Genomic DNA, 23,931 nt, shown 5'->3' with positions numbered 1-23,931 from the left:
CGCATGTATATAATGATTATAACTTTAAGTTTAAACACCAGATAATGACCTCAAGCTGCTATGGTGACACACAAACAAAAACACATACAAGCCGCTGATATGGAGAGTATTGCAAAAAAAAAAAAATTCATAAGACGTAACAAATAACAGATAAATAATCATTAACAAGAGATAAATATAAATAATGAATAAAAACGAATGTAAACAAAACATTTCGATAATGCGTTTCTTAAAAACTTCAGAAAGCAAAAAAAAAGAAAGAAAAACAAAACATGAGAAATTTTTCTAACTTTCATGCTGAATGAAATTTTTTTTTTTTTTTTTTTTTTTAATTTTCACTTTCTACGTGTTGTTAATAATTAATTATCTGCCATTGCTTTACGAAAACATCGCCTGTCAGTGTTGGAAAATATGTTTGCTCCTCGCAATTCGTCGCCAGTGCGAGTCTATGGGAAAGAGGATGTCATAGCTTACGAGGTAATTGTTCATATAGCTTGGTTGGTTGGTTAGCTAGCTTTCCAATTATGTTATATTATGTAATGTATGGTAGATCGAAGTGATATATGAAACCGCTTCCGATCTCAGCAGTTAGCGCAAAGAGATTTTTTTCATTCATTCACTTATACTACACTGTCATCGCTCGACCCGATGAAAACACTTTGGTTGTCTTATGTTTTGAAATTTACGTAACATGTGCTAAAATATATCATAATTAATAATTTTGAGCTTCTAAAGATTCTCTAGAATATATATATATATATATAATATAATATAATATAATATAAATGATTAATCCATCACTCAAGGGATGTAAACACGATGATGGGCAGAAAGTGGTGGATAGATAGGGACAGGATAGAGCTACAGCTTGGGAAGCACTACACTACACTACAGCTCGGAAGCTCGCCAACCGTAATTACCACTACCACTGCAAGCTTTGTTTAAGGAATCGAATGAAAGGAAATGCGATTTGAAGATTCGAGGAGATCATTAAGTATATGTCTTTTTAAAAAAAAATTCTTTTTTAAACAGATTAGACTAAAAATTGTTACACTACAGCTATTCACGCGGGGCTTTTTTAATTTAAGGAACTTTGCAATGTCATTGCTGCGTATTAGTATTTAAAGTAAAAAAGCGTGTCATTCCACGGCAATAATTGGAGGAATATATAAAAAATTTTAAAAATATTGACTTTGACTTGCGACCAATTGAGTGAACATGTCCGTCCAATTTTCGATCAAAAAAACCAATCATTTTTTAATAGGCTGCGGCCACCACCTTCCACCTCCTATCTCTTCCTATATCTCCTACTGCCATAAGTAGTGTTTAAATTAATTTACTGGAAATCCACTTCGTACCTTTCTTTAAAAAAATTGTGATTCGAGAAGACGACGGCGTTTCAACTTTCGAGTACTTGTAACACTGTCATAACGTGATTTCTGAAAAATGCGCAATAGTGCCAAGCGTAAATGTCAGGTAGAAGCCTCAGTCAGCTCAGGCCTCAACTTTTCTCCGTCAACTCTCGTTAAAATGAATTTCCTTAGCATTAATAAAAATCCGAAAATTACTTTCCACTCGATGTGTTGTTTGCATAGCAATCACTCGCATACGGCATAGCGTTGGCATGTACGGCTTTTATGGGCCGACATATTTATGTATAAGCACAGGCGACATATATGCCATGTTCCATATCTGAGTTTTTTTTTCTCTTCTTCTTAAGTCTTAAACAACACAAGCCTAAGTAGATGCGAGTCGAAGGTGTAATCTGATTAAGAATATAAAGTTTATATTCATTCTAATACCAGTGAAAAATTGATATTCTTCTATTTTACGACGATGAATAGGGGGGTGTGATGGGAGGAGATTGTGAAAACATTAAAGGTAGCGTAAACAAATAAAGGAGAGTAAAGTAAGTAAAGTAGAGAATAATTGTAAAAATAATGACATCAGATTATTATTGACTACAACTTAAAACATAGTAATAATCGGCTGCGACCGAATTCCTGCATACCTACCGCATTCATCTGAAAAGAAACCTGTACCTCCACTTTTTTATAGTATTAGATGGGCGTGGCCAACTTTCCCATTTTTGTATGTACATGTACTGTAGGATAATTCATAGAATATATTTGGAAATTTTTACCGTTATACCTGTTGCAACAACAAAAAGTGTCCTTCAGATGTTCTCTGCTTATGTTCCACGGTAAGCGTGCTCTTTGACCGATTTAGCACATTTTCAATACCAGTCTAAACACAAGAACTCCCTACGGTTTTGCGAAATTTGCAACCGGTTTCTTTATTTTTGCGACCACGAGAAAATTCACCGCAAAACTTATATATGTGGGTTAAGAATGTTACGTTTATTTGCGATATGTATACATTGTAGGGCTCTGAGGCTTCTTTCTGAGCGTTGAAAACATTTTGACAATGAATTTACTCCTACTACATTGCTGGTGGATATCAAAATGAACTTCCGATAGCATACATTTCTGCGAATGGCTCGGGTCGGGGGCATTATAAACGGACTGTATATAGCAGTTTCGATATTTTCACCCGGCTATTCAATCGTACGTTGCACTATAAAACTTGTACACAATTAAAGAACGCTGAATGTCAATATTCACCTTAGGGAAAACTCAGCTTTCAGGCTTTGATTTTGCTAGAAATTCAAGGAAATTCTATTGAATGTGTCTTGAATATTAAATAAGTGCATATGTCGTTCATGTGCTTTTATGAAGCGCACAGAAACGCAACCTCTAACCATCAATAAGACTAACTGTATGGCATATGCATATGTATACAAAGCATATTTGAATTCGTTTATGACAAAGTACGATACCATCGTTCAAACAACGTACAATGCAACCATATATCGAGAAAAGATCGAATTCAATCCGATTTTTATTTTCACTACAGAGTCGTATCTGATGTACGTTACAACGCGTTCATAGACTTGACACAGATGAAGTTATGAAACACCTACAATAGAAACCGAAGCAGGAAAAGCTTAAAGACGCATTCCTTTATTTTTAAGTGTAAGCTTGTGTCAACTTTAACCAGATTGACTCGGAAGTATATATATATGTATATCAATTTTTAGGCTGTCGACGACAGTTTGGTGTTGATTGCCTGTTGTTATTGAACTAAAATTTCCGAAATGGCTTTGCTAATCCTGCTTTAGATTAGTACCTGCTACAAATTCTGTTAATAGTTTCTGGCCTGTTGATGACCCTTGGCCAAACCGAATAGACTCTGAATGATACGGCGCATCGTCAGTATCTTTGAACCCTGCTTGTCTGTGATAAGCAAATGCACTCTTTGTTCGTAAATATTAGATTGGTGAAAAGGGAACTGGAAACGGGAAAGGGATTATTTTTACGGTAACTTGAAGACTTTATTTAACATATTTCGGATTCATAATTTCGGTCAAAGATGCACAGTTTCGTTTTATAATTTGATGCCATTCTAAAAATGGCTTCATAAGACCTGTCTCTGAGAAGTCTTGGTCTCTATCGGCGAAAAACTCTAGTAATCGCTTTGCACAATCTTTTCCTCATGCCATTTTCTTATCACTAAGAAATCGCTTAATGCCACTTTCGGACTATATGGTGGATGCATCAACCTCTCTGTTCGCCAATTCTGGCCATTTCTGAGCAATCGCTAGCTTCAAACAAGGGGGCCGAATTTAGTGTTTGGCCATGTGATATCAAATGATTCCTTTCCCATTCCCACCAAATGTACAGCAGAATCTTCTTGGGCCTCAGTTCTGGTTTTCCCGCCGTTTGAGCAACTTCACCGCGCTTTGACCACAACTGAATTCGCACAGTGTTGTCGTATGTGACCCATTTCCCATCGCCAGTCGCCATCCGCTTAGGAAATGGGTCAATTTCGTTCCGTTTGGCCAAGGCTACGACTGCTAACATGCAGGTCAACTTCGATCATTTCCGACGACGAGTCTTTAAGTGCGATATGCATCATATCCGAACGCAATCGACGCGAACGTCATCGGGACCATAAATACCATTCGCAATTTCAACCGCCTGACTTGCATTTTCGCTTTTATCGAAGAAGCACTATAAAATGTACCGAATTTTCTGAGTGCTGACTTCCACATTTTACACTCGCAACTGAATGGTTCAAACAAAAAGCAACAAAAGAATTTTTTTAAGGCGAAATGTCATCTTTGCAACGAGCATAAACCTAAAATTGTTCGATTGATATTTTTTGAGTTATCGACAATTATAGGCATTTACCGAAAAAATAGTGGAGTCATATCATATTTTATACCACCAATCGTATCGCAAATTTTTAACAATTATTGCCGTCTCCTTTTGTGCATTTTACTCTTTCCGTCTTAAAGTTCAGATCAACGCAAAAAAAAAAAATATTATGATGTTCTTAGTCGATTGCTTCAATAGACTTTGGAATCTTGCAGTTAGTACTCTATAGCTGGCTGATTCTGTTAAGCAGTGCCGTGTTGGTGACGTGAACATGGGGTTAACATCGGTTACAGCCTCCGTAGCGACAGGGATCAAATCTTTTTCTGCATGAGTTTGTCACAGTAGACAGTAGACAGTACTCATCTTCGCATCTACTTATTTCGTTCTTAAGTCCCATCGAAATCATTAAAATTTTTGAAAACAGCAAAATATACATTGGCGACGTTTGAAATGAGCGAAGCGAGAGTAAAATAAATACATGATAATTAAGCACAGTTTTAATGCATTTTTTACATTCTTATAGGTAAATATTATTTAATGCAATACGCCTTCTACACATACGTACTATACTTCGCTATTAAATATACATATTTCAATAATTGCGTCATTTCGAAGATCAAGGTGATCTTTACAATATGCTGGGTAAATAGTTGAAGTAAGCAAAAGTCATCCAGCCTCCCTCTCTTAATTTAAGCTCGCTATACTCCTGGCATTGGGAATGAGAAATTGAAGTACAATTTTTAATGAGCTGTCTCCAAGATATAAGTAGTCTGTGACGTTTTATTTCATTTCAAGTTTTTCCGCTTAATTCGTTTTTTATTTCTCACTTTCATGATCATTAACTTTTCTTCTGTCACTTTGAAGAGATGTGAGAAGACGTTGCTTTAAAATACTTTTAAATCTTTATGATATCTTTTACCATAATTATTTAAGTAGAGAGACTAACACACAAACGAACATTATAATTACTAAGATTGCAATTAAAGTCATTTCGTTCCTTTTGATTTTATGAAGAAAATTTTCTATAAAGTGTTTTCCGGTTTTTGAATTTCCGGAAAGCGGAAACACATTTCAAAGACATAATCATACGTGCTCCGTAAATAATGTAAAGAATGTCTTGCCATGGTCGACATCTCTCAGAAAGGAATTCCTAAAAGGCTTGCTAGAAACAACACCAAATTTATTAAAAAGTCTGCATGACTATCATGACGCACTTCTTCTGACTCGGACAATTCGATATCAAAAAGAAACTTTTATAATTCTTATAAGTTCTGCTGCAGTGTGTATTTAATCAAACTTAAACCTTGGGTCGAAAGCAATAAAGCGCTGCTAAGTTCGTTCGAAAAATAAAACAGCTTTGATAGAATTAGAAAAGAATTGTCTATTATGAGCATCCACAGTTAAAATGAAAGCAGTCTCTCGGAAGTTCTTCGAACTGGGATACGGAAGACGACGCTCAAAACGCACTGCTACATGAACAGTAACCTCATAGAACATTTGCCGCAGTAAAGGCCTGCATTGAAAACCTGGTTCTTAGCTTCCTTTTCACTCCGGAATTTTTGCATTTGAAATTTACTTGCATTTTTTTGCGGACCAATCACTCAGGTGATGATCCTTATTCCTGCAAAAATTGTAGCTACCAGCCAGAGTAAACTATTTAGCATATTAAAGATTTGAGCCCACGAACACTGACTACTTATCCACGTATTCGTTGCAAATGAAACCAACTGTTTTGCAAACCTAGTGTCGTTATCTTGTTCAGAATCGTAGACAAGTTCCGAAAGTAATGTTATAGCTCTTGCCAGATTGTATTCGGCTTTATTGCGTGAAATCTTACGCCACACAGCGCCTGTAAACTATAAAATTCGTGACAACAGCAATTTGTTTACATATATGCCCGAAACTTGACGTTGGTTTCTATGCATGAACAAAGCAAAAAATGGAAGTACTTTACGCAAGCGAGACGACTGGTAAGCTTAAAACGCATTAAGTTATCGTAAATGACGCCAGATTTGAACTGAACTTTGAATTAAGTGTGACGTGAAGAAGGCGAAAATATAAAACAAAATTAGTTCTTTCAATGCTCCATTTACAAACCATATTTGCAACGCATAAAAACTTTATAACTCTAAGTTCTATACTTTTTTCGACAAACATGAAATTTTCTGTAAAAATCAGAAGAGAAATCCAAGAAGTAATTGAATGCCATTTCTATATGTTCCCTTCATACCATAGACATGCCATGCATGAAAGTGCGTTTACTAACTCAATTAAGTGTTACAAACTTAGCCATAAAATTAATATATCGGCTTTGTCGCTGTTAGTAATGAAAGCTGGACTTATAAAAAGCATTATAAAAACAAAATTTTTATATGCAAACCATGTCTTCAAAGCAAATCTCATTTGTGTGCTGCGTTGAAGTTACTTTAGTGATTAATATGAAAAACAAAGTATTTTAACAAAATGAGTGTTTGTTTGCAAGAAGACTTCTTTTCAAAGCCCGCTTGACTTCAATGCGTTTACTTACTATTCACACAATGTTTTTTTTTTTTTTTTCTTTTTTAATTTCTAAAATTATATAAGGAAGAATACTCTTCAACTTTGCTCAACTTTTTGTTTATCAATACATAGAACTCGACTGATCGCAGATTTATAATTTTTTTTTTTAAAGAAATAAAAAAAATTGTTGTATTTTGCTGTGAAATTATTTTATTTTAATTGCAGATAAAACTAAAAAAGGTTTTGGGCCTCACTGTATGTAGTAATGCAGCCTTGGATTGTTCATCTATTAGTGGCCTATTGGCCTATCCGGCAGGGTAAGTGATTTTCTTCAATTTATTCAAAAGATTTCTCTACAAGCCATCGTCCGCTTCGATGTGTACATATATGCAACACGGACCCTAGAAATCCCAAATGTTTCGAGCTTTTCTCTAAAGAAGACTTTGAAATTTGGTAATCGGGCAGCTTGCCTGGAAAGTTTGTTGCATAATTTGCAATTTCATCATTCGATCTTGTCGATTTGCTTTGCCTCTTGGGGGTTTCTTACTTTAGCACTCCATTTAACTTGATTAGATGCTGTCTCGATATCGTTCAGATGTAATACAACATTTTCACCAGAAGCCCGTACAAAAGCGATTTCTTTCCAACCCCGCCAAGCACAAACTAGCACATTACATGGCTGGCTATTTTGGGTCAACGCATGTTTTCCTTCCTTTAGAATTGTTGTATAGGGTCAATTTTTCTTCGTTCGTAAGAAATTGATAAAGATCATTACATTCTCTTTCTATAGCGCCTTAATAAATTTAAACAGATATTAACTCTTCGATTTTTGTGCTCTCTCTCTCCTTCTTTCCGCATCTTTCCAATACTTTGCAATCGGACTGAAAGTCCTTCTCGAGTTATTCCCAACTGTGCAGTAAGCCATTACTGAGTCTCTACAGGATTTTCGTATAGAAAACTTTGCATTTCTTCATCCAACACCGTTTGTGAAGCACCAGACCGTTCACCGCCTTCAACATTACAGTTTATTGCGTAAAATCTCTTTCTACCACTTTCTAATTGTTCTATCATACACCGTGTTTTCAGCCTAAGCCAAATTTATCATTTTGTACATTTTTTCCCATATTAAAAGAGAATAACATGGATTGGCGAAAATGCTGTTTGTTCCCATTCACATACCTTTAAATTTTAATATACCTTGAACGACAACTTGTAAGCAACTGCAACTTACATCGATCAAACGTCAATGTCGTCTATACCTGAAATGTAGGCAAAATGGAACGCATAGGCTTTATAAAGCAACTAATTTCAGCGGATAGAATTTATTTACGCACCTATTAGATAAGTTTTATAGCGTGGCGACGGTTCTTATCATTTCGGAAAGCTTGTCCAAGAAATTTTACGTTCCCGCTAAGTTCGTCAACATCTCTCCTTCTCATTAGTATCTACTCCACTTGAGGATTTATTGTCCTTCCGAACATGATGCTCTTTAATCTTAAGGAGATATTCAAAAAATTCGGCTTTTTGTGAACAGGCTCAAATGATTCGTTGCGACTTTCACACGGAATGCAATTCGGTCAAAAAGATGATGAAAATAGAACCGCTTTGATTTGTTAAAAATAAGTAGGAGCTATCCTCCACAGGTTTTACCTTATTTTAGTACCCACCATAGGCAATTACCAACGTGAACAATCAAATTTAAATCTAATTTGCTGTAGCAGCTTTTGGACAATACTTTGCGTAAAGCCGTCTGTACCGTTGTCTTAAAGTAACTACGTACTTTTGGGTCCATCCGGCACACGTTCGGGTCAGAAGCTTTCTATAAGCAGTGCCGCGCAAACTTCTAATCAGAAATAGAGGCATTCGAGGCAACTAAAAATAGAGCAATTACTCAAAAGCTTATTGAGGCATGTAGCTTTTTCGAAGCTATGTTGCTCTTCTGTCTACCATACATCTTACTTCCAAATGGATCGATAAATCAAAGTTAAGTAAAAGTTCAAAACTTTGGTTTCCTAAGTGTACGTTTGGTGTATTCGCGTTCGAGAGATAGACAAATTACGAAATGCTCTTTCTCTTTATTCAGCTTGCATTCCTATTTTAAATATTCTGAATTTCGTTTTTATACACGGCTGAAAGAAGAGGTGCCCTACATCCCCTCAAGTGGATTCTTTTTCCGTTTGCAACACCTAAAAATATATTTCTCGGTCACCTTAAATTTCCTCGTCAATTAGTTCCTGTCCGTCCGTCCGTTTGTTGCCTACGATTGTAAGAACGACACCATGTGCCATTATTTACCTTTAGAATACTCGACAATCAAAATTGATATCTAAAAACAAAAGTAAGTATGTATGTTCTCTATCAACGACGGCAGATCAGATTTAAAGTTGAGCGTGATTCCTCGCTTTCGCCTATTTAGCAAACAACAGTGACTTACAAATATTACTTTATTATATCTTTTCAGCTGCACTATCGTTCTATTCAATGCTAAAAAGCAATCTCAGGCGTACTTGGTAAATACATCGAGGAAAGCTTTTACGTCGGTGGCATTTTCTCGATGCGGACGTTACATTGCCACGGGAGAGTGCGGCATAAATCCAGCTATCAAAGTTTGGGAACTTGACGCACCGAATGGCAATTTGGGAAATTGCACAGGAGGCAATGTTATTGCAGAATTTGTGGATCACAAATATGCGGTGACATGTGTGGTATTAGAGCAACAGTTATTGTTCAATCATTTTATTAACATAGTTTCATTTTCCCTGCAGGCCTTTTCACCTACTGGTAAATATTTGGTTTCGGTTGGCTCGCAACATGACATGATTGTAAATGTCTTTGATTGGAAAGCGAACTTAAAGATGGCCTCCAATAAAATTAGTTCCAAAGTGTCGGCAATTAGCTTTGCCGAGGACGGTAGTTATTTTGTAACGGTAGGTAACCGACACGTAAAATATTGGTATTTGGAGGGAAGTCGCAAATATAAGGACCCCATACCTCTAATGGGTCGTAGTGCCATATTAGGAGATTTACGTGATAATGATTTCTGTGCTGTAGCGTGTGGCAAAGGCGCTTGTGCAGAAAGTACTTATGCCATTACCAGACAGGGTCATTTGGTCGAATTTAGTTCGCGGCGTTTATTGGATAAATGGGTACAATGTCGTACCACAAATGCCAACTGCATTAGTGTCAATGGACAATTCATACTAGTGGGATGTGCGGAGGCCATTATACGTATATTCAATACGTCCACTCTGGAATATGTGACGACCTTGCCCCGCACTCACTATTTAGGCGTGGACGTTGCTGAAGGTATACATATAAATCATATAATGACTGTACCAGCGCAAGCCAAATACCCTGATTGTATAGCCATGGCTTTCGATGAGCAAAGATCGAAGGTAGGAATACATTTTGGCAAAATAATTTACCGCTAAACTATATCTTTTGAATTTAATTGCTTAGGTGACCTGTGTGTATAATGATCATTCGTTATACATCTGGGATATGCGAGATATTAAACGTGTGGGTAAATCGCATTCATTTTTGTATCATTCCACTTGCATTTGGGGTGTTGAAACGGTGCCATATAATATGGAGCGCGACATATCACATACTCTGCCGGACGATTCCTTTGTCACTTGTTCTTCAGATGATACGATACGTGTTTGGGGCCTTGAGGAATGCGCAAATAACGAGATTTATCGGAAGAATATATACTCGAAGGAGCTACTCAAAATAATCTATATTGATAATGATCTTAATTATATCAAAGATCCTGAAATATTTAATGATAAAAATAACCCAGGGATTAATTCTAACTACGATGGCCGAAACGGGGTACGCTGTATTAAAATTAGCCCTGAATTACAACATTTGGCCAGTGGTGATCGAAGCGGTAATATTCGAGTTTACGATCTTAATAACTTGAAATTGATTACCACCATTGAGGCGCATGAGTCCGAAGTTCTATGTCTGGAATATTCCAATGAGAATATAGATCGCAAACTATTGGCCAGTGCTAGTCGTGATCGTTTGATTCATGTCTTCGATGTAGCTCAAAACTATCATTTGCTGCAGACGCTAGATGATCACTCTTCATCGATAACTTCGATAAAATTTGTAGGCAGTGGCTTCAATTTTCAAATGATTTCTTGTGGTGCCGATAAATCTATTATGTTTAGGTCATTTCAGGTAAAATATAATATTTCCTTTCAATTCTCGATGCAGAAAGCAAACTTTCATATTTGTAGGGCAATATTTTTTTGCGTGGTACACATACATCGGGGAAAACCACATTGTATGATATGGAGGTAGATTCAAATTCCAAACACATATTAACTGCTTGCCAAGATCGCAACATTCGTGTATACGGCACTCAGAATTCTAAGCACACGAAAACATTCAAAGGCTCATACTCCGACGAGGGAAGTCTTATCAAACTGAGTTTGGATCCGAGCGGTATTTATGTAGCAACCTCGTGTACAGACAAAACTTTGGCCGTTTACGACTATTATTCCAACGAATGTATGGCTCGCATGAGTGGGCATAGTGAGCTGGTGACAGGCTTAAAGTTCACCAATGATTGCCGTTATTTAATATCAGCTAGTGGCGATGGATGTATATTCATATGGCAAGTTCCTCATGATATGATTGTAACGATGCAAGCTAGACTGTCGCAACAAAGATTACGATCAGGACATACATCCGCACCTAAAGTAATATCAGCAAACGCTCAGGAAGGTGTAATAACTAATTCACACGCAGTAGATTTGGATGATATGAATACAACACAAAAATATGCGCATTCTTTCAGCTCTATGGCTAGGGAAGTCGCGTTGACGCCGGGCTATAAGCTTTCTGACGTTGGACAATTGCCGCAGTGGGCCAAAAAGAAAGCGGGCACTTCGAGTGAATTGGAATCATCAGGAGCGGGAATGCCTTTTAGTAAACCAGAATCCAATTCAAACCTCAATGCCTCGTCCAGTTTGACCAGCTTGGCCCCAAGGCCCCGAAATCGGTGGGCTCAAAGGGGGCAATTTGACGCAGACGCTCTCACTGACATCCGATCGAACTCCGAAAGTCCACTGGGAAGCACGACGACGGGAATGGGTATATTGCCTACAATTACTGTGGGTGGTTTAAGTAATGCACAGACTTCTGATTATAACAGTGCCTCTTCTAAGGATATTATGTATAACCAAATGTACTTCAGTGAAGATTCTTCCTTAGACTCGGGCATGGAAACGCGGCGAGACTTAAAATTTATAGGAAGTGATAATGTAGGTACTGCACCTAGTAACTCTAACGCATTTGGAAACAATGGAAGTGGTTTGCCGCAATTGTTGCAGGACAAGCGAAAATCTGGTCTAAGATTTGACAACATATCCACAAATGATCATGATGGCGACGTCGAAGATATATCGGATGGCGAACGCACTAGCTCTGATCATGGTCTATTTTATAACAACATATCACCTAGCACTTCAACGTAAGCTTGCATTTATATCTCTTTGTATTCATTTTCTATGTTTAGGAAACTGGGCAGATTGCATTATTAATTGTTCGATTCCCCTTTTCATTTGTTTTTAAACATTTCATTCATTTATTGAAGTGCCCGGGCGGTCTTTATTCGAAATATGTGAAAATCTTGCTCTTAAAAAAATTCAAATACGAAAAAACTTTGAGGTTATGAAGAGAAATTCGAAGTTAACTATCAAAGGCGCTTACCATCTTTCGTGACAAAGGTCTGCAAACGAATCTATCTCTAATAAGCTAAACAAATTCTGCTTTTAGGAATTATTTTTAACAATTTTTTTTTAAATTTGGTATGTTAGCAAGAAATGGCTATGGAAAAATAGCCAGTGTTAAGATTCTAGCGCGACCAATGTGTGACTAGACAATGTCATCTATACTTATCTATATCAAGGGCGTCTATATGAAAATACCTTGCAGATGAGCAAAAACAACTTTTCAAATCTGGGCGTTCTGGCATAGCCCAAATTCCACCGCATCTGAATCCTAACAAAACTCTGTTAAGTGAGATGATAGGTAACCTTGCTAGTTAAATTCGAATTCATCTTCACGCCCTTGAAATCTGTGCGTTTTTATGTTAAAGTTTAAATTAAAATGCGTATTGTTCAGAAAATTATTAATTTTGATTATTCTTCAAGACAGTGCTTTACAAAATCATATTTAACCAGTAGGTAGTAGGGCAATATAATATTGTGGTTGCTACTGACTTCTATCGAAACATAATATTAGAGCTTTGCAGTAAGCAAGCTTGAGTTATTCCTTTCCAAAAAAGAAAGAAAACAAAGGTCTAACTAACGTCTTCACATCCCGTTTATTTAAATAAATTAAGCATTGTGGAATGAAAAGAATGTTTCCATCTAAGCAAATAATTCGATAAATTCTTTTTGTATAAAATCCACAGAGATTTTAAAGTTACCGCAATGAATGAAGAGGAATTGCGTAAATCGGTTCGAAGACAAAAATTTGAAAAAACAGGGCTCTCCATTAGTGCAAATTGTTCATCACATACCGCCAGTACTGGGACTGGAACTGGTACCTCAGATACCGAAGACGAAGGTTCTACGCCTAGCGCTGAACATGCGGACCGATCATTAGCTTCTACTCTGGGTGGCAGTTCAGAAAGCATACCGCTAGCGTCTTGCAGTTTTCTACAGGCAGCTCTACCGGATGCTCCTTGCGCTGTACTTGAAAGAGGTAGCACAGGTAAATGTTGTGTCAATTATTTTATGTAAAATTAAATAAACAAAAGTTTTTTCGATATCAGGTCGTCGTAGTATTAGCGCTAAGCACAATACCGAAAATAACAAATCCGTCGTCACCGTCCAACCCACCATAACGAAATCTTATACAACTACAAAGAAAGAAGAACTACTCAAGGTTATAAACGAAGCTAAACAGAAATTAGAAAACGTAAGTATACTTTATGCACTTGGTATAGATATTTGTATCTCTGTCGTATGTGAAGTTTACAAAATGTTTAACGTATCAGACTATGGAATGGACTACGAATGGATTACGCTTTGGAGGTTTACATGCCGAAAGCCTCCAAATTTTATACGTAGATTTATGCTTAGTTCAACATTATTTCGTTATTTTCACCTTCATCAAGATGACTTTAAAAGTGACGAAGAACTCTCACTTATTGCCCTTATTTAATATGAAGCTGTTCTCTACACAATAGTTTTGCTAAGAGCGCTGTCATCTATTGTTAGTGAAATTTTTCGAGGGGTTTTTATTAACAACAATAGCAACTAAACAATTGCAGTAAAATGGCGGCTCATTCTTAATCGAATCAAATCAATGTTCTTTGTAATTTTCAATGTAATTTTTTGTACACATTACTCTATGATTTTTCGCATAAAACGCGTCATCGTCGCTTGTGCTATTATAAATTCTTACGCTAGAAAAACTTACTCGACTTAACTCGAAACATGCATTTAAATAATCGTAATACTTAAATTATCATGTTCACGCATATAACCTACTCTGGAATATGTCTTAAATCAATCTTTTGAATCTACGATAACGGAATAACCATTAACTTCATTGTACTTAAGTTTAGCTATATAATTTTTAAATTACTTGGAAACCGGTACGGATTAGATACACAGGCAGCCGTAAAAATTGAAAAGTTTCAGTTCATAACTTAAATTTGGTTTCACTACGAAAAGCGAAAAAGTTCAAACAGGTATACCTAAGGGCGGGAAACTTCAAGTATTTTGCTTACGCGAATGCAAGATTGAAAAATAGTGGGAATAGTTTTGTTGGCAATTAAGAATAATATGACTGCTTCGCTTAGGTATTTTCATCATTGGCCATGTATAAAGTTTATGTGGACATTCATTGCGATTTCTTAATTTCAGGTGGGCTATCGGTCTCTTAGAGGCAGCCATAGTATTTCGGACTTAAGCTTAGCAGCTGATTTCGATGGGCCTCGCACCTCAGCGGCTGCAAATCGATATTCCAAAACAGGTAAGTTTAGACTTAATTTGCACTTTAAAAAAAATCATCGTTTGACATTTGTCGAATTGAGACGTCCACCACCTGAATAGGAATGTCTTACGCAAGATTGACAACTGCAAATATAAAACTTTTGTTCACCGGCCATGGATGTTTAAAGTGAATTGTGTGAGGAAATTGCAAATTTTATCCTCTATGACTTAACTCGGCATTTTACGCTGTTTTAAAGTGCTTTTATATTTTGCAGTCAGAATCGCCGAATAGAGAGAGCTATTGGGTAATGATAATTTCTTGTTTTGGGTGGTGGATGAAAAAGTAAGCGATGTCGGCCCAGTAACAAGCTAATTTAAGTTTGTTTTTCTTTGTATTTTTTGATCTCGTTTATTTAACATGCTGCTGCGTATATTTCCTTTTTATAATATATCGCAAATTTTTTTTGTGTACATACTTGTCATTTTTAAGCTACTAGCTCAAATGATTTTACACAGTGCACTAGCACTGCTGGCACTGCTAAAAATATCCCTTTAGATTCATCGCCACAACGCTTCACCCAAAATGATAATTTTCCACCTCACCAACAGTTTTTTAATTGTGCTGCTCCGAAGTCAGTGCTTCATCAAAATTGCCAAGTAATGCGTCAAGTGCAAAAGCAATATCCTCCATATCCTCGTCACGTAGGAGTGTATCAAATTCATCCGCCACCCGGCGTACCGTTTGGACCAATTGCTAAGAAATCGGCACAACAAAAGCTTTTCACAAATTCAACATTACCGTCAAGTAATCAAAGCAACAGCCAAAAACGTAACAACAGGCGGACTACAAGCATTTTAAAACACTATAAATCTTGTCCAGTTTCTCCGGTTCACGAAGAAGTCGAATGGTCAGCGGGCAATAAAAACATTACAATAACTGAACCTAAACGCCATTCAGTATACGCCGAAGATGCACGTACCATATTCGATATTATTAACTCTGATACTGAGAAAATGATTAAAGAAATTGCTACAAAATATGGAGACTTGGACGATATTGGCGTAAATGTTTGTGATCCCGCGACAAATAGCAAACAATCTCAAATAGTCGTTTCCAAGTCGGTGCCAAATAATTTAGCTGATGCTCGTTCTGACGCATCGCTCTTAGCAAAGTCTGCGGATAAAGGCGATTTTACGCGTGATAGTGCTCATCAGCAGCAGCATCCTTATGTAGCAGTGGCTCCTAAACACTCATTCTCGGAATTCTATGTATATCAGGAGATTTATCGATGTCAACGAAAAGTTTCATTGTCGGATATACTTAATGAAAATGGCAACACCATGACAGAAGTCAAATCATTGGAAGAGGCGCGATTCTTAGAGGCTCAAAGGCACTCTAGTGCTAGTTTCTTTTTATCGTCTCAAAATCCTCTTACCGCCGAGAGAAGTCAAGAGTCTTTGCTATCTGAAGATTTCATGGACGACGTCAGCTACTGCAACAGTATGGAAAGTATTTTGTCCGATGAGAGTGATTGTAAAAGTGCACCTCTTGACACTTTAGTTGAAAAACAAAAAATTCCGAAACATGCGAGTCTTAGAAATTTCATAGTACACGGTCCCACCTCAAGTGTGGCTGCAGCCCAAATGATCTCTCGGTCTTATGGCTGCAGTCCGAATACCTATAGCAGTTTTGATTATTACATTCAACAACACCATCTTCAGTCAGGCTCTAGTAAAACCTATAATACTTTCGATATGTCCAATTATAACATGGATAAAATCAAAGCTATTGATAAAAAAGCCATAACATCTACTAACTCAGAAACATATCGTAAATTTAACGAAATCCAAACCAAAGACTTTCATAAAATAAACGATGATATCCCCACCCTGAGCAGTAAAAATAGACAATACAGTTCTACTGTTAGTAAAAGCATAAGTTCAGATTTTGCCCAACAAAGATGGCAAAACAATACGAATCCTCTGCAAACTGATTCATTTTCATCGACACGTTCTGTAAAACAATGCAAAGAGAATATGTTTGAAAGAAAAGCTGTTAAAGCAAAGCCACCAGTGCCAACTAAACCGCATAATTTAATTTCAACTTTAACGTCAGTGGAGGCAAATAAATTTGATCCCGCTTTTGAAACCTATAAAAAGACCTGTAGCTTTCAAGCAGACACTACCTCTAAAGGGGCGCGTTGCAACTCCCGTACGGCTAGCGTCGTTAGAAAGTTCGAAAAAAATCTACAGAAGTTTGAACGCGAAAAACAAGCTGAATTGCAGGCAAAAAAGAAAAGTGGCCTTAGAGAATCGGCGAGTAGCGGGGCTCTCACTACCGCTACTCAGAGCTGTTTAAAAAAGATTTCAAAATTTGATCAGAATGACCAAGGTGTTGTTTCGCGTCGTGCCACCTCTATGAAGCATAGAGATCGTCCGAAAATTTCAGTAAGATTCAATACAGTATCCCAGATCAAATATACTCCCAACGTAAAACGTTCGACGCCGTGCATCAAGTCTACATCTGAGAAAATTTGTGCGATAAATACATTGCCCACATTGGCAGTCAGCTTACCATCCGATTACGGGGAGAAGACTTTTGAAATGTTTATCGCAGAAAGCGGAAACGGTGATCATGGCAACATGAATATCGACAATGTGAAACTCTATACTAAGCCCAAACTGCAAGCTGTGGTAGATGAAATTAAACAGAAACGTGGACGGGATACTAAATATAAAAAAAATTTAGCCAATGTTGAAAAATCTCAAACACTAAATACTAGGTCCACCGTTGATTCTTCCACGACTAAGCAATGTAATAGTATAAATAAAAAAATCGATGTTATTCAAAAGCTAATCGAAATGGAGGAAAGGAAACTTGAGCAAATACGCTTAGCTACTGAGTCGCGAATGCGACCTTTCGAATGCGACTCTAAGCAGAAGGGGTACGTAAAATCGCTTACCATGAACTTCGATATGCTAGCCAAAGGCATAGAAACGGATATAGAGAATGGAAGACGACGCGTATTAAATGATAACATGGATGGCGATCTGTGTGCTTACGCTCGTCACATCAAACGCAATTGTAGTCTGCCTGACGTTTTAGAAAATACTGGATCCTACAAAATCGATGAAGATAGTAAATCGTCTCCGTTCGTTCAGGTTGACGCCGATGGTATAGAAGTCGAACTGGCGAAAGAAGTTAAAGCCGATTCCGATGTGGATAATGAAGATGAAAAGGAAGATGAAAGTGAAAAAGCTCCTTGCACAAATAATATTTATAGCTCAGGTCGGATAATTGTTAATGCCGTCACTTGTATGTCTCTTTTATAAATTCTGGTTTTTTTTTTTTTCATTTTAATTATAAGTTAAAAAAAAAAAAAAATGCGTTTTCCTCTGTTTCTTGTTTATTTTCATGCGCACTTTCAAAATTAAGCAAAAACTCTTTGTTTAAAAGATTAATTACCGCCACCTTCGTTCCCCACCGCTCCTTCAGATCTTTCGTTGAGAAATTCTTATATTTAAGAAAATTAGAAAATTCTTCTTCTTCTCGTAGCCGCTCCAGATTGCACCTATTTCAAAATTTAAGAAATTATAAAATTATCATTGTAGCTATGTTTTCAGTTTCGTTATTCAAAAACTACTTCACGCATATTTATTGTAAACTCAATTTCTTTTGAAGCGAAAATATAACATCGATTTTGGTTAAAGACTTTATACGAAGTAACTAAAAAAATTTCACGTAAATTCGAGGATCACATCAGCTTTTACAAAAATATCTGAAATACAAGGATCGCAAGAAGAATCTCGAATACCATTCAAAATTTAGATTAGAAACACATAGTCATGGGAATGAGTTTAAACTCATCACTTTCGTACGACTTACTTTATATGTCCTCTAGGAAGAGCAAATGTCTTTATTTCTGTTGTGATAAATATTGTATCTAATTATACTAATGAAGTTTAATTTCCTTCAAAAGACCCCTCAAATATTCCGCTTCCGTTGAGACTGACGGCAGGGTCGTAAATTTCGGTGCTTCGGTCCTGTTTAACCCAAGTGTTCATCGCACCTTTTATTGCCACGTGAGCACTAAACGAGGTTGGAAGAAACGATAACCTATTGGAGAGAAGATACATTGGATAACTGCGTTGCTTTATAAGCTATTCTTTTATTGTTTGGTTTTAATAAAAACTTTTTCACGAAGCAACAATATTTCAAACGGCTCTATATAAATTCAAAGTTTCAATGCTAGTAATAAGAAAAATATTTGAATATGAATTTATGCAATTCCTTCAATAATATATCATAACGATTTTATATGGGGAGCATGGAATTCATCTTGTCCTTTTTTTTGTCGGAATAATAACACTTCTCCAACTAACGCTTGAAAAATTTGAGTTTTCCGTGTCCCTCAATAACTTTGGAAAAGTGGAGTATGACCGGAGGAAAACGTTCGATTCTAATTTTCTTAACGGTAAAATTTATTCGGGATTAAAATTGATGATTTGTCATGATTTTGCATTTGAGAAAATATTAGAAAGTACGCAGTTCTATTCAAAAAAACTTCACTTTATGCTTCTTCGAAGAGATACAAAGTCTATATAGATTATAGTATTAATTTTTCCTATGATGAATGAAAATGAAGTAGTATTTGCCTCTCCGCACCAGCATCCGTTAGGGAGCATAGATCATACCTCACACTCTTGCAAGCAAAATCATTCATTAAAATTGGCCTCAAGTGATTTAATTTCTTTTTTTCTTCTTCTTCTTTTTCGCTATATGCGCGTATTTCTATCCATATATAACTTGCGAATTTTCAATTATTGCCATTTCAAATTGCAGGTAATTCGAAAAGCATCCTGCCCGCGCCTGCCGAAGAGTCATCCTCAATACGAAGAGCTTGTTCGCTAAGCGATTTATATATGGGCAACGTGAACAAGGGTTTGTAACTTTCAAATCGTTTATGTTCTTTCAATAAAACTAAAATTGGAATTGTAGGTGGTAAAGTCAATAATGCCACACAAAAGTCTGGTACAACTCATCGTAATACTTCGACTACTCGGAACGCTAATAAACGTAATTCACAACAGAAAGGTTCACCGATCAATTTAAGCGGAAATCCTTCCATGGGAATATTGAATCTGGTAAGTATGTTTGTTTAGATGTCAAAAAGTAATAATACGAAAACGTTGACACTCCGACAGAGTGATTCCGAACCTGAGGACACTAATCATGGACGTGTGTCATCCGCAGGTCAAGGAAAATCGATCGGATCCTTTGGTGAGTTTAGATTAAAGGTAAAAAGTAAAAAATATGAGTGCTGCATTTCAGGTCCGGCACGTTCACATGGCAACAAGAACTCCAACAGCAACAATAGTCGTCGCAAAAGCGGTATACAAATGAATTTCAATAATGGTATGTATAGCGAGAATTTTAACTGAATTATTAATAATTGAATTATTTCATATATCCTTTCACTTTTGTTTTTGCTTGCAAAGATGACTCCAGTTCAGAAGAGGCGCAAGGAAGTTCATCAAATGCGAAGCCTGTAGTGCCACCAAGACCCCGTAATTTGTCCTTCGACCATAAAACTAAAGCACAGAACAGTTGCAATATGACTAAGCAAAGAAATGTGTACGAGGCAGAAGAGCATTTAGATCTTGGCGGTTGTACAGATCGTAAGTCTTAGTCTAATCGAATTTTATATTCCAAATAAATATCTGAACATTTAATTAACAGCCAAATCACAAGTTCACAACGTCATAAATAAATTGTATTCCACTACACAAACAGTTTTACAACTGCATGCCAATCTCAGAAATTGTGAGGACTCATTGATGCTGAAAGAATTAGAAAACGCTGTGATTATGACACAAAATATGCTTACGAATATAACACAAAATAAGTAAGTTTTACTCAATTCGCATTAAAAAGAGGCTAACATTTCACGTAAATGTTTCCTTACCGAGACGCCGTACTGCGTTCTGCATTGATCGTGTAAAAACATTTTGAGAGACTGTGCGTGCGAAAATCTTTTAGTAATAAATTTTAAGAACGATCGTGAGAATATGACTGGATTTAATATCTAAAGTAAAATCTAAATTAACCAAGTAAGGATCTAATATTCGGCGGGGGGTGAAGCTCGCATACCCACCACTATATTTTTCGCATTCTACGTTCTAAGTTCTTTCATTTGATACCCATAGCGCTAGTGGTATTATTAGGAAAAAAGGAAAGGCTAGTATTATTAAGGAAGAGGTGTCTACCATATTCATTTCAAAATTAACCCATTTTTAGGCAAATAATACTCTTCCATTTAAAGAGTGTACAAGACGGTTGTTAACATTCTGTCTTGCTTGACCTATGGCATAAGACCTCAAAAAAGTGAAAAAAGTAAAATTTGATCACTCGTAACTTTGTGGAGGCATTTCCGATTCTTTTTATTTTTACTCGTAAATGGCAAAGTGGTTCGTCACGTAAATATGGAAAATTTCAGGCGTCCGACTAACGAGCAAAAACCCACAATTTTTTGTTAAAAAAAACCCTTCTGTGCAGTCTTTTGCTCCGACCAATTTGAGCTATTCTTAATACCAACCTGCAAGCAGAAACTTGCAATGCATCTGCATTTTTGGGGCCAGGAGAGTGCCAACAACGCACGCCACACCGACGGACAGACATGGCTATATCAACTCAGAATTTCATGATAGTCAAAGATATACTTTTCAGGATCTCTGAAGCTTTCTTTTGGGAGTTACGGAAAAAAACAGAATGTGTATACCCCCATCGTACTACAGTGGTAGGTAGAAAAATGTCGCATAGTTGACCGCAGAAAACTTTCAGAATAAATTCACGAAAATTTTATATATTAGTAGAAACTATAGAGTTATTTTAGATATCGAAGTCCAGCTAAAGAATATCGTTTCTATTGATATGCCCACCGGAATGTATGTAGAATGCATTTTCATGGAATAAAACAGACAAAAGAAGCGCACGAATGCACGAGCTGCGTATGTATTCGCAACATCGATGTATTGAGAAGTCTCATTGTGATATTGGGATTACGATTTTACAAAAGAAAGAATACATGTAAATATGATATGTCTTTTCTTTTTACAGAACTGATAAAAGTAATCAGCTTGCAAACCACTCTTTCACAACAACTGAACAGAAGAATTTAGAAAACGGTGACTACTTAATGATGGTTAACAATTGTGCCGATTTGCTAAGTAATTTTCGTATGAAGCACAAACCGATCGATGACTGTGAGAGCAACTCCTAGTTTATAAAAATACTTTCAACTACTAACCTTAAAGGTAGACTAAGAACTAATAGAAGCAAATCAAGAAAACTCGTTAAACTGAATTTTTTAATTCCCGTAAAAAATGATATAACATTCAATTAATAAGAAAAAAAAAAAAAAAAAAAGAAGGAAATACGGTATTTCTCGTGAAAAATTTATAGATTTAAAAATAATAAAAAAAACAAAGAGTATTTTACTAAATTGTAAGAATAGCAGCAATGTGAGAGAACTTGAGCCCTGTAAAATTCCTCGTTGTCATCATCTATAGTTTTTTTTTTTTTAAAGGCACTCTTGCAAATTTTAAAACTATAATGAGGCTAAAGGAGGTAAAAAAAACCTTCCAATCAGTAAAGCTTGCTTGTTTTTTAATAGGTTTTTGTTTTTTCTTTTTTTTCAATGAGTTCACAACTTTTGCCTTATATTGTATATATTGTTGAGGTGACGAAAGAAAGCATTGTATTTAGGAGCATAATTATTTATTTTTTTATAATCCTTAAAAGAATTCATAATCATTTGCAACCGCCTGCGTTATTATTACCGCTACAAATTAAAAGAAAAAAAACAAAATAAAATAAAAAGCGCTTAAAATTCATTTAGTGAAAATGGAAAGAAATATTAAGTTCCTTCCAAAAGTAAATAGCAAAGCAAATGTATGTAAAATCATGTCGTATATTATCTTACCTTATCTTTAGTGACCTTGAGTTTTTGCTTATACCTTTTCCGCACGCTTCCTAGCAACCACTATAGCATTGTTTGTTGTCTTATAATAATACAAAGCAGATTACCTATGACCGATATATAACAAAGTCTTCATGTGCTCTCCATTGTGATCTTAATGAAATGAATTTTTTTTTTGTAACACCTATATCCAGCGATTTATTGATTTATCTTTGAAAAGAAATGATTTTTTTCTATATGGTGTATTGTGAAACCTTTGCCATCAAGCAAGTATTTAATCCTATAATAATTTATTACTCCCCTATTTAACCTTTTTACTGTAATTAATATAATGATGATGATGATTATTGTTAACATACTTATCTAGTAATACATTTTATGGATAACAAGAACTATAATTAATTTAAAAAAAATAAAACGATAAAATATTTTTTCAAAAATAATCTATTTTTACAGGTTTCTTTAAAGACTAGCGTCGATTTGCGGTTCTTAGGTCGCTTTCGTCGTCAAATATGATCGTTTTTTTGAGTAAAATCTATTCGATTGCTTTCGTATTGAGTTAGTTTACGCTTTCAATGAATTATTCGTGGCATCGTTGGCATAGGCATAAGACAAAAATGTTAACACTACAATTGAAAATTACGTTTGAGTTTACCCTTATAACGAGAACCATGAACTGAATCCGGATAATCAAATGATTATCTTAGGAAAATTAAATATTTTTATAAAAACCAATGAAATCGTTGACTTAAAAGCATATACGCACCATTTTCCCTTTTTTTGTAATATAAACAAATTATATAAATAAATTGGAAATTAATAAATAAATACATTGACGAGATCACAATCATATACATTTATATTTGAAATTGACTGAGGCTATATGTCCTTTACTGCTTCATTGAATGCTTAATATATTTTGTCCGGTGACTATAGGGAAAAACGTACAAGTTGGAGCTTAAGTCAATGGCATCGTTTGAAGCAAAAATTTACGTAAAAATTGGTGGTTTTATAGCATTTCACTAGTGCAGAAGCCGCACTTATTACCAAATTAAATATTTTGCGTGGCTTTTCCGATTTAAGACTCCGTCATTTTTTTTTAAGGTGCAAGTGCTTTTAAGATGGATAAGTATGGACACGCCTTGTAAACTCAATAAAAACTGTCAATAAAATAGTAGATGCGTAATAGATGAGCAATACATTAAAAATATCTTAGGCGGTGACATTATTTAATTAACGTCGTCAGTAGAGTTTCATATGCAGCCTGAATGT

The 23,931-nt window shown here is 35.9% G+C and overlaps 1 protein-coding gene across 3 annotated transcripts in view; it reads left to right on the top strand.

The window, feature by feature from the left end:
* Positions 1 to 22,560, top strand: part of LOC119635246 (mitogen-activated protein kinase-binding protein 1) — a 39,781-nt gene extending 17,221 nt beyond the window's left edge. Inside the window, exons 1-16 of one of the 3 annotated variants that reach the window (XM_038029931.1) lie at positions 368 to 477; positions 6,945 to 7,036; positions 9,181 to 9,424; positions 9,485 to 10,114; positions 10,179 to 10,907; positions 10,967 to 12,204; positions 13,150 to 13,451; positions 13,513 to 13,658; positions 14,612 to 14,720; positions 19,524 to 19,622; positions 19,680 to 19,825; positions 19,886 to 19,961; positions 20,013 to 20,096; positions 20,180 to 20,359; positions 20,421 to 20,586; positions 21,798 to 21,960. In XM_038029931.1, coding sequence (XP_037885859.1) covers positions 412 to 477; positions 6,945 to 7,036; positions 9,181 to 9,424; positions 9,485 to 10,114; positions 10,179 to 10,907; positions 10,967 to 12,204; positions 13,150 to 13,451; positions 13,513 to 13,658; positions 14,612 to 14,720; positions 19,524 to 19,622; positions 19,680 to 19,825; positions 19,886 to 19,961; positions 20,013 to 20,096; positions 20,180 to 20,359; positions 20,421 to 20,586; positions 21,798 to 21,960 — 4,470 coding nt within the window. In that variant the 5' untranslated portion in view covers positions 368 to 411. Of the gene's footprint in view, positions 1 to 367; positions 478 to 6,944; positions 7,037 to 9,180; positions 9,425 to 9,484; positions 10,115 to 10,178; positions 10,908 to 10,966; positions 12,205 to 13,149; positions 13,452 to 13,512; positions 13,659 to 14,611; positions 14,721 to 19,523; positions 19,623 to 19,679; positions 19,826 to 19,885; positions 19,962 to 20,012; positions 20,097 to 20,179; positions 20,360 to 20,420; positions 20,587 to 21,797 lie in introns of those variants that run through there. The other 2 variants (XM_038029928.1, XM_038029930.1) reach the window with 2 other exon arrangements.
* The last annotated feature ends 1,371 nt before the right edge of the window (positions 22,561 to 23,931 follow it).

The sequence above is a fragment of the Glossina fuscipes genome, unplaced genomic scaffold (assembly GCF_014805625.2).
Source record: "Glossina fuscipes isolate IAEA_lab_2018 unplaced genomic scaffold, Yale_Gfus_2 26, whole genome shotgun sequence".
NCBI classification, from domain to species: domain Eukaryota; kingdom Metazoa; phylum Arthropoda; class Insecta; order Diptera; family Glossinidae; genus Glossina; species Glossina fuscipes.
Note: the sequence above shows the minus strand (reverse complement) of the source record. Positions and strands in the feature narration are given on the sequence as shown.